At 35.5% G+C, this 13,381-nt stretch overlaps 1 protein-coding gene across 7 annotated transcripts in view; it reads right to left on the minus strand.

The window, feature by feature from the left end:
• CEP290 (centrosomal protein 290) overlaps window positions 1-13,381 on the minus strand; it is a 92,947-nt gene that overhangs the window by 1,318 nt on the left and 78,248 nt on the right. For 4 of the 7 annotated variants that reach the window (XM_063593180.1, XM_003828323.4, XM_008953703.4 and 1 more), the window contains 8 exons: window positions 12,349-12,435; window positions 10,486-10,650; window positions 9,557-9,679; window positions 8,511-8,683; window positions 5,239-5,380; window positions 4,006-4,079; window positions 3,316-3,410; window positions 26-105 (listed from right to left, as the gene is read on the minus strand). In XM_063593180.1, coding sequence (XP_063449250.1) covers window positions 26-105; window positions 3,316-3,410; window positions 4,006-4,079; window positions 5,239-5,380; window positions 8,511-8,683; window positions 9,557-9,679; window positions 10,486-10,650; window positions 12,349-12,435 — 939 coding nt within the window. Of the gene's footprint in view, window positions 1-25; window positions 106-3,315; window positions 3,411-4,005; window positions 4,080-5,238; window positions 5,381-8,510; window positions 8,684-9,556; window positions 9,680-9,940; window positions 10,218-10,485; window positions 10,651-12,348; window positions 12,436-13,381 lie in introns of those variants that run through there. The other 3 variants (XM_008953705.4, XM_063593179.1, XM_055095965.2) reach the window with 3 other exon arrangements.

Consider the following 13,381-nt stretch of genomic DNA (forward strand, 5'->3'; position numbering starts at 1 on the left):
ATACTAAAATATAATTAAATATTACCTTCAAATGCTGCTTTTCTAGATCTGACATTTTGAGCTGTGTCTCTAGATCTTTTATTTTTTCCTTTAGTTGATCAGCATCTGTTGAAAAAGTCATACAAATTAGACTCAGCTTTTTCCCACTACAAATGAGTTCAAGGTAATGGATTTGTTCCAGAGAACAGAGATACGTTTTATGAAACCTAGAACCTGGAAAATACTGGATGTTATGGCTGAAATACTTCAGGATGTAAACACTTAATGCTGCCTCCCTCCATCAAGTATTATAATTTCATAGCAGGCAGAAAGAGGTATGTGCTAGGTATTAGAAGTGTAGGCCAAGTTATTTTTTCTTCACATGATAGAAATTTTACATGGAAAAAATCCTAAAGCCAGGGAAACTTGTTAGGTACTAAAAGTACAACAGAAGAAAAGCAGACTGTTGGGTAAGGGACTATAACCATAAGCTAGCCAAATGCTCCCGCTATCCAACACAACACTGGCTATTCCATGTAGGTTATTACACATTTACTGTGCAATTACTATGTGCAAAACGTGTCATGCAGGCTGTGTAATACAAAGATAAGTAAGACATAGCCCTGATACTTTGGTAGGAAAACAAGTCTCCAAATATAGCAAAAAAGTTCTAATTTATTGGATTCACCCTCCAAGTTAACACCTCTAACTTTATCAGCAGGCAAATAGGATTTTTGCTTTAATGCTATCTTTGCTAGATATCTCTTTTCTTTATATTATACTACATTTAATAAGTCATATTTTACAGCCATTGAAAAATAATAATATACTAAAAGTTTGCGAAAGTAAGGGGCAGCAAACATTTTCATGGCTGGGACAAGTATCTTTTTTTTTTTTTTTTTTTGAGACAGTCTCACTCTGTCGCCCAGGCTAGAGTGCAGTGGTGCAATCTTGGCTCACTGCAACCACTGCCTCCCAGGTTAAAGCGATTCTCCTGCCTTAGCCTCCCTTGTAGCTGGGATAACAGGCAAGTGCCACCATGCCTGGCTAATTTTTATATTTTTAGTAGAGACAGGGTTTCACCATATTGGCCAGAGTGGTCTCGAACTCCTGACCTCATGTGATCCGCCCACTTCAGCCTCCCAAAGTGCTGGGATTACAGGTGTGGTGTGCTACTGTGCTGGGCTTGGTATAAATATCTTAAAAGTTATCTTGCCATTTATATAGACAGTGATTTAGAATTTCCAAAACAGTTCTGGTTTATCTTAAGCCTTAATCTTTGAAAAATGACAGGTAATCTGTCTACGTAGGAAATAAGGAATTTTGAGGGTTCAGAAATTCCCTTAAGAAACTGAGGATTGGAAAGATTAGAGAACTATCTATGGCCATATGACCCTTAATGCACATGCACCTGATCTCTGATCTCAGAAGCTAAGCACTGTTGGGCCTGGTTAGTATATGGATGGAAGGAAAATTATAAAATTTTCCTCACATCAACAGCATTAATACTGTGTCTAGTGTACATACCAAGCTGGCTGCTATGAGACATATTTTGAGAGTATTTAATATGTACTTTTAGTTACCAAGACATAGCATAGCATAGCGGGTTAAGGACTAGGAATGCCAAGGAGCTGTGGAGTTTCATACATTTAGATTTTAATCCTGCCTCTGTTTCCTAGCTGGCTTAGGGAATGGTTACTTAACCACTTTGAATTTGTTTATCACATAAAATGGAGACAGTAATACCTATCATATACGGTTGTAAATATAGAATGCTTGTAAGGCAATTAGCATAGTGTCTAGTACAACTCACACACGATGGCTTTTATTACAAATTAGTAATAGGACTACATAGCATATTGAAAAAGCTACAAGAGATAGTCAAAGATAGTTCAGATATAAATTGGTATAATCCTTTGGAGAGAATGGCATCTCTATCATCCTATCACAATGGCATAATTAGGTCAATAGATTAATCATATTTTATAAAAGCAGAAACTTGGAAGCAAACTATCCATCAAAACATAAATGGTTCAATGTGCTTATACATGCAATAATACACTATGGAATTATTAAATGGATGAGATAGATTTATGAACAGACCTCAAAAGATGTCCATGATAAACTGTTAAAGGCAAATATGCTAGAAATGTGTATAGTATTAGTTCAATTTTATGTTACTTGCCAAGAAAATATATATATGTATATGCAAACAAAGTATTCTCTATCCATAGTAGTTTTGGTCTATAAAGTTAGCCCAATTAGTGAATATCAAACCACTGCTGCTAGGGGAAATATGTACAGACATGCATATATATACATACAGGCATATATATACATACACGCATATATATACATACACCTACATATCTCACACAGATGATAATCTTAAATCATAAAGATAACTCTTCCTGGTAAATTCTATTTATTTACATAAGAAAACAAGATTCAGAAGTGTTACGTGACTCTCCTAAGGCTAAAGCAGTAACAAGCCTCAGAATTGGGATTCAAATCCCTTCCACCAGGCCCCAGAGCCACAGCTTCTTGCACTATGCTGTGCTGCCCTCTACTGTCTCCATCCTCTGCTCATTTCTCTATGAAAACTGAAATGAGGATACTGAGCACTGCCTTGTTGGACTTCTGCTGGGGACATGTAGGTTGGATTATTCAAACTTTCCAAGGCTCTGTGGATGTTTGCAAATGTGCTGCGAGTGTTGATTTGGGATTACATACATACATGCTTTAGTGAGGAGGTGATTTAGAAAATATAGAATCCACAAATAATGAGGATATGTACATTGTACATATGAACATACAAACACATGTATGCATATGTGTGATATATATGTATACAAAATATGTGTATGTATATGCAGGAATGAGGAATGATTAGTAATCACTTTTGAATGGGAATGGAAGGGAGCAGAAAGATTTTCTTTTTACTTTGTAAAAGGAAAAAAATATAGGCAGTATTTACTTATTTGCAGTTTTTAAAAATGTTCAGAGGACTTGAAAGAGCCTATACTTAGAAACTGGAAGCAACAGATTTAGTATTCATTGCTTAGCACTGTATTGTGATTAAATCTGTAACACCCAGATGGAGAACAAAGAGAAGAACACTTGGGTACTTGCTACTCTATAGTATAAACAACACAAAGAGAAAAATGGGAATATTTTTATATTAATAGCACAGAGAGACAAAAGACCCAAAGCTTATCAGGAATTCAATTTTACAGGGAGACAATGATCAGAAATCTGAGCCAAAAAAAAAAAAAAAAAGGCAAACCCAAATTCAAAAACTTGGGGGTAGCTAACATGTTTTTTAAAATACATTACCAGGTATGGTGCTTTCAGCTCCACTTTGGTCCTTGTTAGCTTCTATCTGATGGATTAATTCTGCTTTCTCTTTATCCAGCTGATGATTAGCTAATCTAGAACACAATGATAATGTGTTAAAAAAATAAAGCAGATATTGCTTCATAAAATATATGGGCTTTTCTTATGAACTAGTGATGTACAGTAATCAGAACAAGCTAGTCTTTATCAAAGTAAACATTTACTCTCAATGCTACAATGTCACCATTCTCAAACAAAAAGCCTGGAATACAAAAGCCTTCACGTTTTTCTTAATATCTGACCTGATGGCATTTGCAAGTGTGGTTTTGTTATAAGAGGAGCTTAATGAAAGCAGGCTACAGAGACCCCTGAAAGTAAAAAAATTACTTGTTCTCTTTCATTAGTATTTTCCTCTGGGAAGCTAAGGTTTAACTCATTCTATGCTCTTAGAAAAGTTTAAACTAAATTACAAACTGGAAACTTAGAGTTGGGTTTATCCTTTTTTTCTAGTGTGTATTATGAAAAAGAGAGTGATTAGCATTAGAGGGAAGAAATAAGGACCTAATAAGCCTGTTAGGCAGTAAAGTCGAAAAATGCTTGTCTCTAGTTGTAGCAATTCGGAGTATATAAAAACTAATAATTTTTTTTTTAAAGAAAAAAACAAAGTAGTCATATGAACACATGATGTACCTAAGAACTTGAAGCTCCCGTTTAAGGCCTTGCTCTGTCTCAGCACCTTCAGGAACATGTTTAAGAATCTTAATCTTTGGGGACAATGAAAAGTTAGAAGATAAGGTTTGCCATGGAAATATGAGGATTTATAAAGATACACATTTTTAACAAAGCGTAATATTAAAATATGGTTTTCAAAAGCACGCATAGGCAAATTTCTATGTTCTATTCACCATTCATTCAACAAGTATTGAGTAACTACTGCATAACTGGCATTGTCCTAGGCACAGAGGCTAACAGCAGTGAACAAAATGGCAATGTTCCGTCTTGCATGGTCCTTGTTTAGTGGGGAAGCACAAAGAATGCATGTTTAATATGATATGATGTAATATAGTGCCAGATGGTAGGAAGAGCTATCAAGAAAAAATAATCCAGGGTAAGAGGATAAAGAGTGATGGCAAGTAGTATAGGGTTAGGGTTAGGGTTAGGGAAGGTCTCTCTAAGGAGCCTCTATTTCAGCAGAGACATGAAGTCTGGGAGCAAGCTATGAGAATATTTGGGTGAACAGTATTCTAAACAAAGGAAACAAGTGTAAGGACTTGACGCTTAAACGAGTTTGGATTGTTTAAAGTACTGAAAGAAGGTTAATGTGGTTAAAACATTGTGAGTGAAATGAAGGGAAAAGTAGTAGAAGATGAGACTGGGAAGAAAACTGGGTGCCAGACCTCATATGTTTTGGGATATGAAAAGAACTTTTAAGTTTTATTTTAGGGTGATGGAGAACCACTGGAAGATTCTGAGGATAGGATTTTGTGCTTTGTGATGTGCTTTATGTTTTAAAAGGGTTACCTGGCAACTGTGTGGAGACAGCCCAGAAATAGAAATAGGGTGAAATAATCCAAGAGTGGAAGCTGAGATACCAGCTTGGAAATTATTGCAGTTATTCAGGTATAAAACAATAGCTTGGACAAGACTGGTAGTGATGTCTCAAGATGCCAAGAAGTGGTCATATTTAGGACATAGTTTGAAAATAGAGCTGACATGATTTAATGATAAAAAATGTGGAGAATGAAAAGAATGAAGTCATTGATGATCCAAAGTTTCTGGCTTAAGCAAATGGGTGAATGGGGTGCCCTTCAGTTAGATGGGTCTTCTTAATAGAGTCCATTTTTATCTATATAAGACAATGCAAGGAACATCTTGCGATATTATGCATTATTTTATCATGTAAAGAAAAATTACGTTACTTACCTGTTGTTCAAGGTCTTCATTGTATTTGTTAACTTTTTGTTCTCTCTCTGTTGCTTCTTTTACAAGCTGTTTAAGGTCAGTAATGCTTTGATTTTTTTTGGCAATATCAGTTTCCAATTCTTTTAACTTGGTTTCATACATTCTAAAAGTATAAGGAAAAAAAGTATAGACATGGCAAATAATTTATGTCAGTGATTTAAAAGTCAGTTCAAATAACTGTACTAAAAATAAGCAAGAATATCTTATTTTACTGTTTCTTCTAGTCAAAGTTTTAGCTACATATTTATTTAGCATTAAAAAGTGGTGGCAAGAGATAAGGTATCCCTAATTAACAGATGGCCCAATCAAAATAAAGGATTTGGGTATTTTCCAAGGATGGAGCCTGATTTGACCATTTTAAAATTAATACCTTTTTTCAATCACAAAATAAGAAAATGCAAAGTAAAATTCTTCAGAATATAAAATTCTGTATTACTAGATATTCTTAGAAATATAAAGATGGCAAATAAAAAGCTTTTCTCACATACACAGACACACATAGGAGGTATCTAGGTAGGAAAACACTAAGGGAGAGGAAAAAATTGTGCAAAAGCATGGGTAAGAAAAATAGTGTATGATGGGAGAGGGATAAATCTTGTAAAAATCTGAATAGATTTATAATCATTAAAGAAACAATTAATAGTTCAAAAAAATACAGACTCCAGAAAAAAAAAAATTCATAATTGAACCAAACAGTTCTGCACGTTCATCATACCTAAAGAAAAATAATGCTTACAATATCCAAACTTTTCCAGAGAAATGAATAGAATGACTGCATTCTAAGTTAAAATGGCAAGTATAGCTTTGGCAACAAAATCTGCTAGGATAATACAAGAAAGGAAAATTATGATTGTCTAAATATATTCAAACAGCTTTTGATAGATCTTAGAAACTTAGATTAGAAGGGAATGTTTTTAACCTGACAGAGATTATCACAGATCTACCACAAGTAAACAGTGAAATATCAGAAGCTTACTCCTTCACTTCATCTAATTTTCTATTCAAAAGCCACCCAAACAGAGAGGCCTCCTCTGATCACCCTATCTGAAACAGCCCCCACATCACCCTGGTTTGTCCCAGTAGTCAGGAAAAGGCCTGACATAGAATATGTGTTACTAAGTTTGTTGAATAAATAATAAAGCAACTATAAAGATGTCAGCATGAGCAAGACCTGTGTCATGGGTCCCAAAAGAGATCTCTCTAAACTGCTTTATTGAGAAGGGTATATAATCCTCCCAGATTTAAACTTTAGTAACTTTTTTTCTTTTTCTTTCTCTTTTTTAATGGATTTAGGGAACCTAAATTTGAGGTCAAGGATCAAAACGAGCCTTCTCTCTGTCAAGAGATTTCTACTTAGACTTATGTCTTCTGCAATGTCTTCTGCAAATGATTTACTGAAGGCTTATGGTATGCTCAGTGACCTGTATCGTTCTCAGACGAAAAACACGTATATGATCTAAAATGCAAAGTCATCTTCAATTATGGTTAAATATCATCATCACCTCTACTAACCATGTATAAACCTTATAAACTCTTTTTGCACTAACAATTTCTTTTGTAGCCCCATAGAGCCCTCTTAGAAAGAACTTGAGCCCACAGAAAGGATATAATTTACTTAAGATCATAGTAAGAATTAGGGTCTTTCAAAACCAGGGAAGCCACCTGGTCCTTTGAGGAAACCTAGGCAAGGTGGGCTTTTAAAAAATAATATCCAACATAAAGCAGAGTCTGGCAATAGGAGGTACTAAGTAAATATCTGTTGAATAAATAGATTTCAGAGTAACTCAAAATTCATTCTGAGTCCACATGTGATTATAGAAGAAAACGAAGGAACGGCCAAGAAATCAACTGACAGGACTGCTGGCTCAGAGCCACTGCTAGGGTCCAATAAGACAGTAGAAGAGACCCCTTCTCCCACTCCATATCATCACATTTGTTATTTGTTCTCACCTTGACACTGGCTTTCTGACAGAATAATTTTTCCCAGTTTGTAGATGGGAAAAGTGAGAGCTAGAGTGGAGAAGTGTGGATTCTGGGTACTCTAGGTTTAGTATTAGGACAGGAACCAAGGACTCCTCCAGGACTTCATGTCCATCTGGGCTGTCCTTTAATATGCCTGCTTAATCTTTCTCCTTAGACTTGGTTGACAGGGGCAAGTACAGTGCAGCAGGCCCTCTGTGGGACTTGCTGTAGCCTCACGGTACTAAGACTCCCATCCTAGTTGTAGTGATCACTATCTTGCCTCCCATCAAGACCATTCAAATAGCAGACATGGAAGATGAAAACCTCAAAGACATCAAAGGGGACATTGGAGGTGCATGGACATAAGGAACTGTATGAGAATGTTGAGATAAAGATGAGTATGCCTTTTGAAATGGGGGCGGCAGATGTGCTAGATGGTAAAGGATACCACTTCATACAGGATGGCTTTAATGGGAAAAGACACAGGCAGGATCCCACTGGTCAATGACTTCCAGACTCCTTGAAGCAGCTGCTTAAAATTGGAAATGAGAATGACACAAAGAGCCTTTTACCTACTCATCACAGTCATGATGAACCACACATGATGATAGTGGCAACAGACTGAATGTTTACTCATAAACTACCACTACCTCTTTCATAGCCACAAAAATTAGTTTCACAGGTTGGAATCCCATGTGTTCAGGGTGGGAGAAAATCAAGTACCAGAAAGCAGAAGCTAGTAAAACATCAAAGCTGGTGCTGAATTCATCTCTTGGGGCTATCTGAAGAGAAAGTTGCCCAGGATATAACTCTAAAAGCATTGCAGCACAGCCTAGATCCAGTATGCCACACATTGTGACAAGACAGCTCAATTATTCCTGGCTCATACTTGAGGAAGCAAATTATACAATCAAGAAGCTGAAGCTGCAGTTGGAGAAAAATAGCACCCAGGAGAAGCTGAGCAGCCTCAGCCCAGGCTCATAGCTGATGACAGCTTCATGACGCACACACAGCTCCAACTCCTTCGCCCAGCCCCAGCTCTACACTGTTCCATGCCCTGCCACCCAAACAAGGTTAAACAAGTTAAACATTTCAAGGAAGAAAAAGTCTCCAACAATACTACAACAGAAAAAAAGTATTATGTTAAAACAACAACCAAACAAACTGTTCATCATGAAGAAACCAGGTTATCCAGAATAGTGTTGTCTTTTAAAACAATGCCAAAATTTGAAATGATTAAACTTTGTACAAGTTTAAAACTCTGTTCCTACCTTGTAACCACAATGGATTTCCAGCTCTTACTGTCAGCACCTTCAAGCTGTGGACCTCTGCTTTCTGCAAACTGCAATCTCTTACCAGTCTCTTCTAGTTGAACTGTCATCTTCTCATTTAATATCTCTAAATTATTCTTTGCTATCCGTAATTTCTCTGCAGCATCAGTTTCCTATCATTAAATGCTAATTAGTATTTTATGAGAAAACATAATACTGTTCTCATAGATTCAGTGTATTCAAAATTATCATTACAAATTGGAAAACAAAAATAACCTGGGGCTCTAAATGCTGATTAAAATTTCAACAAATTCAACATCTCTCCTTTAAAGCAGCAATATGGCCAATAATAATTAGAACAACAGATCACGAAAATGAGGTCAGAGAAATACATTTAGTTACTAGTGATTACTTTAAATTTGACACTTTGTTCCTCTATATTTTTAGAAAAATGGGATAGTTTATACCTTTACACATGTAAAAGATTCTTTGTTTTGACTTCCTAATGCTTACGAGACCTAGCTATAAGTATAAAGTATGTGTAAGTAACGTAGATCATTTCTTTTGTTTGTTTGAGATGGAGTCTCGCTCTGTTGCCCAGGCTGGAGTGTAGTGGTGCGATCTCGGCTCACTGCAACCTCTGCCTCCCGGGTTCAAGCGATTCTCCTGCCTCAGCTTCCCGAGTAGCTGGGACTACAGGCGCCCGCCACCACGCCCGGCTAATTTTTTGTATTTTTAGTAGAGACGGGGTTTCACCGTGTTAGCCAGGATGGTCTCGATCTCCTGACCTCGTGATCCACCCGCCTTGGCCTCCCAAAGTGCTGGGATTACAGGCGTGAGCCACCGTGCCCGGCCTAAATGTATTAACTTTTATTATCAATGTTTTTCATGGTGGAATGTGATGACAGCAGGCATAGAAACACAATTCCTCAATCTCTTAATATCTACCTTTACAGACACTCTCATCAAGGATCTACTTTCAGTTTTTCCAAGAGGTATTAAGTAAAATAAAAATCACAAGTTATAATCAGTCATAAAAGTCATACTTTTTTAAGTTCTTTACGAAGCCTTTCATTTTCAGCAATAATTTTTTCTGTGCCTTTGGTCTTGGATTCATAGTGCATGCTCAACTGATGCCCAAGATGAGCTTTAAGTTTTTCTAATTCAGCCTAGTAAAAAAGCAAACAAAATAAAAAGTATACATTATCAAAACAAGGAAATAAAAGATAATCTTATAAACTCATAAATCTTACTTCAAAGTAGTTTTAGAAACCATATTTGACATGATTAGAATTAAAGTCTTCATTTGAATATTAGTGAGAACGAAGTTCCCAACGTTGGCTACATATTAGAATAAATTGATGACTTAAAATAACAACAACATACATATCTGTGTCAGGACCCACCCTAAAATAATTAAATCAATTTCAGGGATGGGAGCTTGGGCATCTGTATTTTCACAAAGAGACACAGAGGCCGCAGTGGGCGGATCACGACGTCAGGAGATCCAGACAGTCCTGGTTAACATGGTGAAACCCCGTCTCTACTAAAAATATGAAGTTAGCCAGGTGTGGTGGTGGGCACCTGTAGTCCCAGCTACTGGGGGAGGCTGAGGCAAGAGAATGGCATGAACCCGGGAGGCAGAGCTTGCAGTGAGTCAAGATTGCACCACTGCATTCCAGCCTGGGTGACAAAGCAGTACTCCATCTCAAAAGAAAAAAAAAAGAGAGACACAGGTAATTATGCTGTCAGAGAGAAAAGTGAAAAGTATTGGTCTTGAAATAACAAGAAAGATCAGGTAGACCTACTCTATAACCCTTAGCCTTGCCTCTCATAAGTTTTTTTCTATATTTATAAAATATGTATTGTATTCATTAAAGGCATTTTATGTAGTAATGAGCATATTTGAAATTTTCCTAAATAGTAACAAAACGTAAAATATTCCCCTAAAAATGATCACATTAAAAAAAATTACCTTCAATTTTTCATTTTCCTGCTCAATATTAGCCATTTTTTCACTAGTCAGTATTCCTGATGCTTTTTTCAACTGTTCATTTTCTCTCTGGACTTTTTCAACTACTTTTTTCATTAAACCAATGGTTTTTTCCAGTTCTGGGATTGTCTTTCCACTTCTACCAGACTACGAAAGAATATGTTAAATCTTTAATCAAATATTTTAGTAAGTATAATACGAAGTACCAACAATACAACAGGCTTATTATACTCAATATTAATAATTCCTAATATTTGAAGTCAAAACTGTATTAATTCAATTCATTCTTAAAACAATTCTATGAGATAGGAATTATAATTTCCATTTTAAATACAAGAAAACCAAGACTTAGGAAATTTGACATTCCTAAAATCATGCAGCTAATAAGTAACAGCTTAAATAGTCTAGCCTTGATGTCTGATCAAAATGATTAAGTCTAAATATTCTATTTAGCTAATGTTCTCTCCAGTATATCAGAGTTTTTCTTTATATGAAATAAAACCACACAAGAGAAATTGTGTCTTTAAAGAGCTCATGAGTAATTAAATTTTAATTGCAACATAATAGAGGCAATTTTCTCTAAGAAATGCTATTGCTTAGAAATACAGTTTCTGTTTAATATAAGTAGAAGAGTTATCTGAAATAAAAAACCTTGCATAAATATATCAGCAGAGATGAGTCATCACTTAATAAGTTTAACTGCTTATCATTTAAAATAAAAATAATTTTTAACAGTTTAGCCAAACAGTATGCTTAATTTCTTTTTGCATTTTAGTTAATCATCCATGAATAAGAATAATCCTGAAATATAAACTTTTACATCATTTTAGTATGCACTTTCATAATTAACTTAGAAAAGGTCAAATTAACACATATTTTCATTGATGAAACAAATGTTGCTGTCAGCAAGATATTGTTCTGAATATTTTTCCTTTTTTTTTTTGTTTTAAAAGATGGAGTCTCGCTCTGTCGCCCAGGCTGGAGTACAGTTGTGTGACCAGGGCTCACTGTAACCTCCGCCTGCCAGGTTCAAGCAATTCTCCTGCCTCAACCTCCTGAGTAGCTAGGATTACAGGCATGAGCCACCATGCCCAGCTAATTTTCGTATTTTTAGTAGAGATGGGGTTTCACCATGTCGGCCAGGCTGGTCTTGAACTCCTGACTTCCAGTGATCTGCCCGCCTTGGCCTCCCAAATTGCTGGGATTACAGGTGTGAGCCACTGCCCCCGGCCTGTTCTGAATATTTTTCTAATAACACATAATATTTTCACTGAATCCATCATATATTTAATATTACTACCAGAATGACTCTGCATTATGATTGCTTCCATTTATGACACTCACCAACATGAAATCAACAGGAGCTTAAGTCTTTGGCCTTGACCTCATAAGCAACATTTATTCATTATATAAAATGAATACAAAATAACATAGGGAGAAAATTACAAGAACACAAAAAAAGAGGGGGAGGAACAATGTAATTATAAAACATTATACCAAGCTGGGAAGATATCATAATAAATGGTTACAAAATGGCAGCATTGGACCAAGGACCAGTTAGCAGTTACCTCCATAAACAAAAGGATTCCTGGAAGTTAAATGTTTTCAAGGTATGGAGGCATATTCAATAAAAAGAGAGATGAAAGTATGTAAGGTATAACAGATGATAAAATACTTTGAGACACATAGAAATGCTTACTGTTTTATATTACAGATGCAGAATAAACACTGAAACTACAGGGCACTTGTAGAGGCATATCAGTACTTTTACAACATATCTAAACTTTTCATTTCTGGCTTATCACTGCTGAAACCAAAACAAATGTATGGTAAATTCTCACATACCCCTCTAACATGGCCAAGTTTCCGCTGAATTTCTGCTTTTTCTTTCTTAAGAAATTCACACATTTCCTTCAAATCTCTGACTTGATTCTGAAAGATAACAAGCAAACATGTAATAATTTAACATAGCTACAGCCATTGAAAAGAAAAGGCAAACAATTCATGTGAACCATCAATCTCTTCAACTGTATTGCCAAACCAAATAATAGGGTCTCTATATTAACGAGGAAGATTTTGAACTAAGACGTTAAATTAATACAAGAATATTGTGTATATGAAATGTCAAGGTATTTCCCACATTATTGCCTGATGCAATAATACAAATTTAGAATTCTGATTTTAACTGTCCCATATATTGCACATATAGATCCTTACCCAAATATACACAGCAAAAGGCAAATGAACGTCTAACATTGGTTCTATCAATGTAAAAACCAGAATAAGAAGCAGTACCAAAAAAAAAAAAAGGAAAAAAAGTGCGAAAAAATGGCAGATTAGTGCCCTGAGTAAATAAATAAATAAATAAATAAAGTGTGAGAAGCAAGACATAGCTTAACTATATCATTACCAGTGGAATTAACAGATTGATAACATTCTAGATTAGAAAACAAAACTGAAGCAATTAGCTAGCCAAAAGAAAAAAAGATTCCCATAAATAGGGTAAGACTTGGAAAACCAAAGATTAAAAAATCATTATTAATATCAGAATAAAGTAAAATTTCTAAAAGAAACAAATTATTCTTATATTTTACAGTGTGATAATTTTTAATGAAATATACCACGCATCCTCCCACCTTAGGACATCTGAACTTGCTATTTCTGTTGTCTGTAATTATTTTTCTAGTATCTGTATGACTCACTTCCTTTACCCCTCCTTAGCTCTCTGTTCATATATCATCTTATTAAGGAAGACCTCCCTTACTACTCTATTTTCAGGTACACCCCTTCTCTCTCCCCATACTCTTTACACCAATCATGCTTTATTTCTCTCCTTAGCACTAACATCAGATGACATACTATTTAGTGACTTATTGTC

Source organism: Pan paniscus, chromosome 10 (genome assembly GCF_029289425.2).
Source record: "Pan paniscus chromosome 10, NHGRI_mPanPan1-v2.0_pri, whole genome shotgun sequence".
Lineage (NCBI taxonomy): Eukaryota > Metazoa > Chordata > Mammalia > Primates > Hominidae > Pan > Pan paniscus.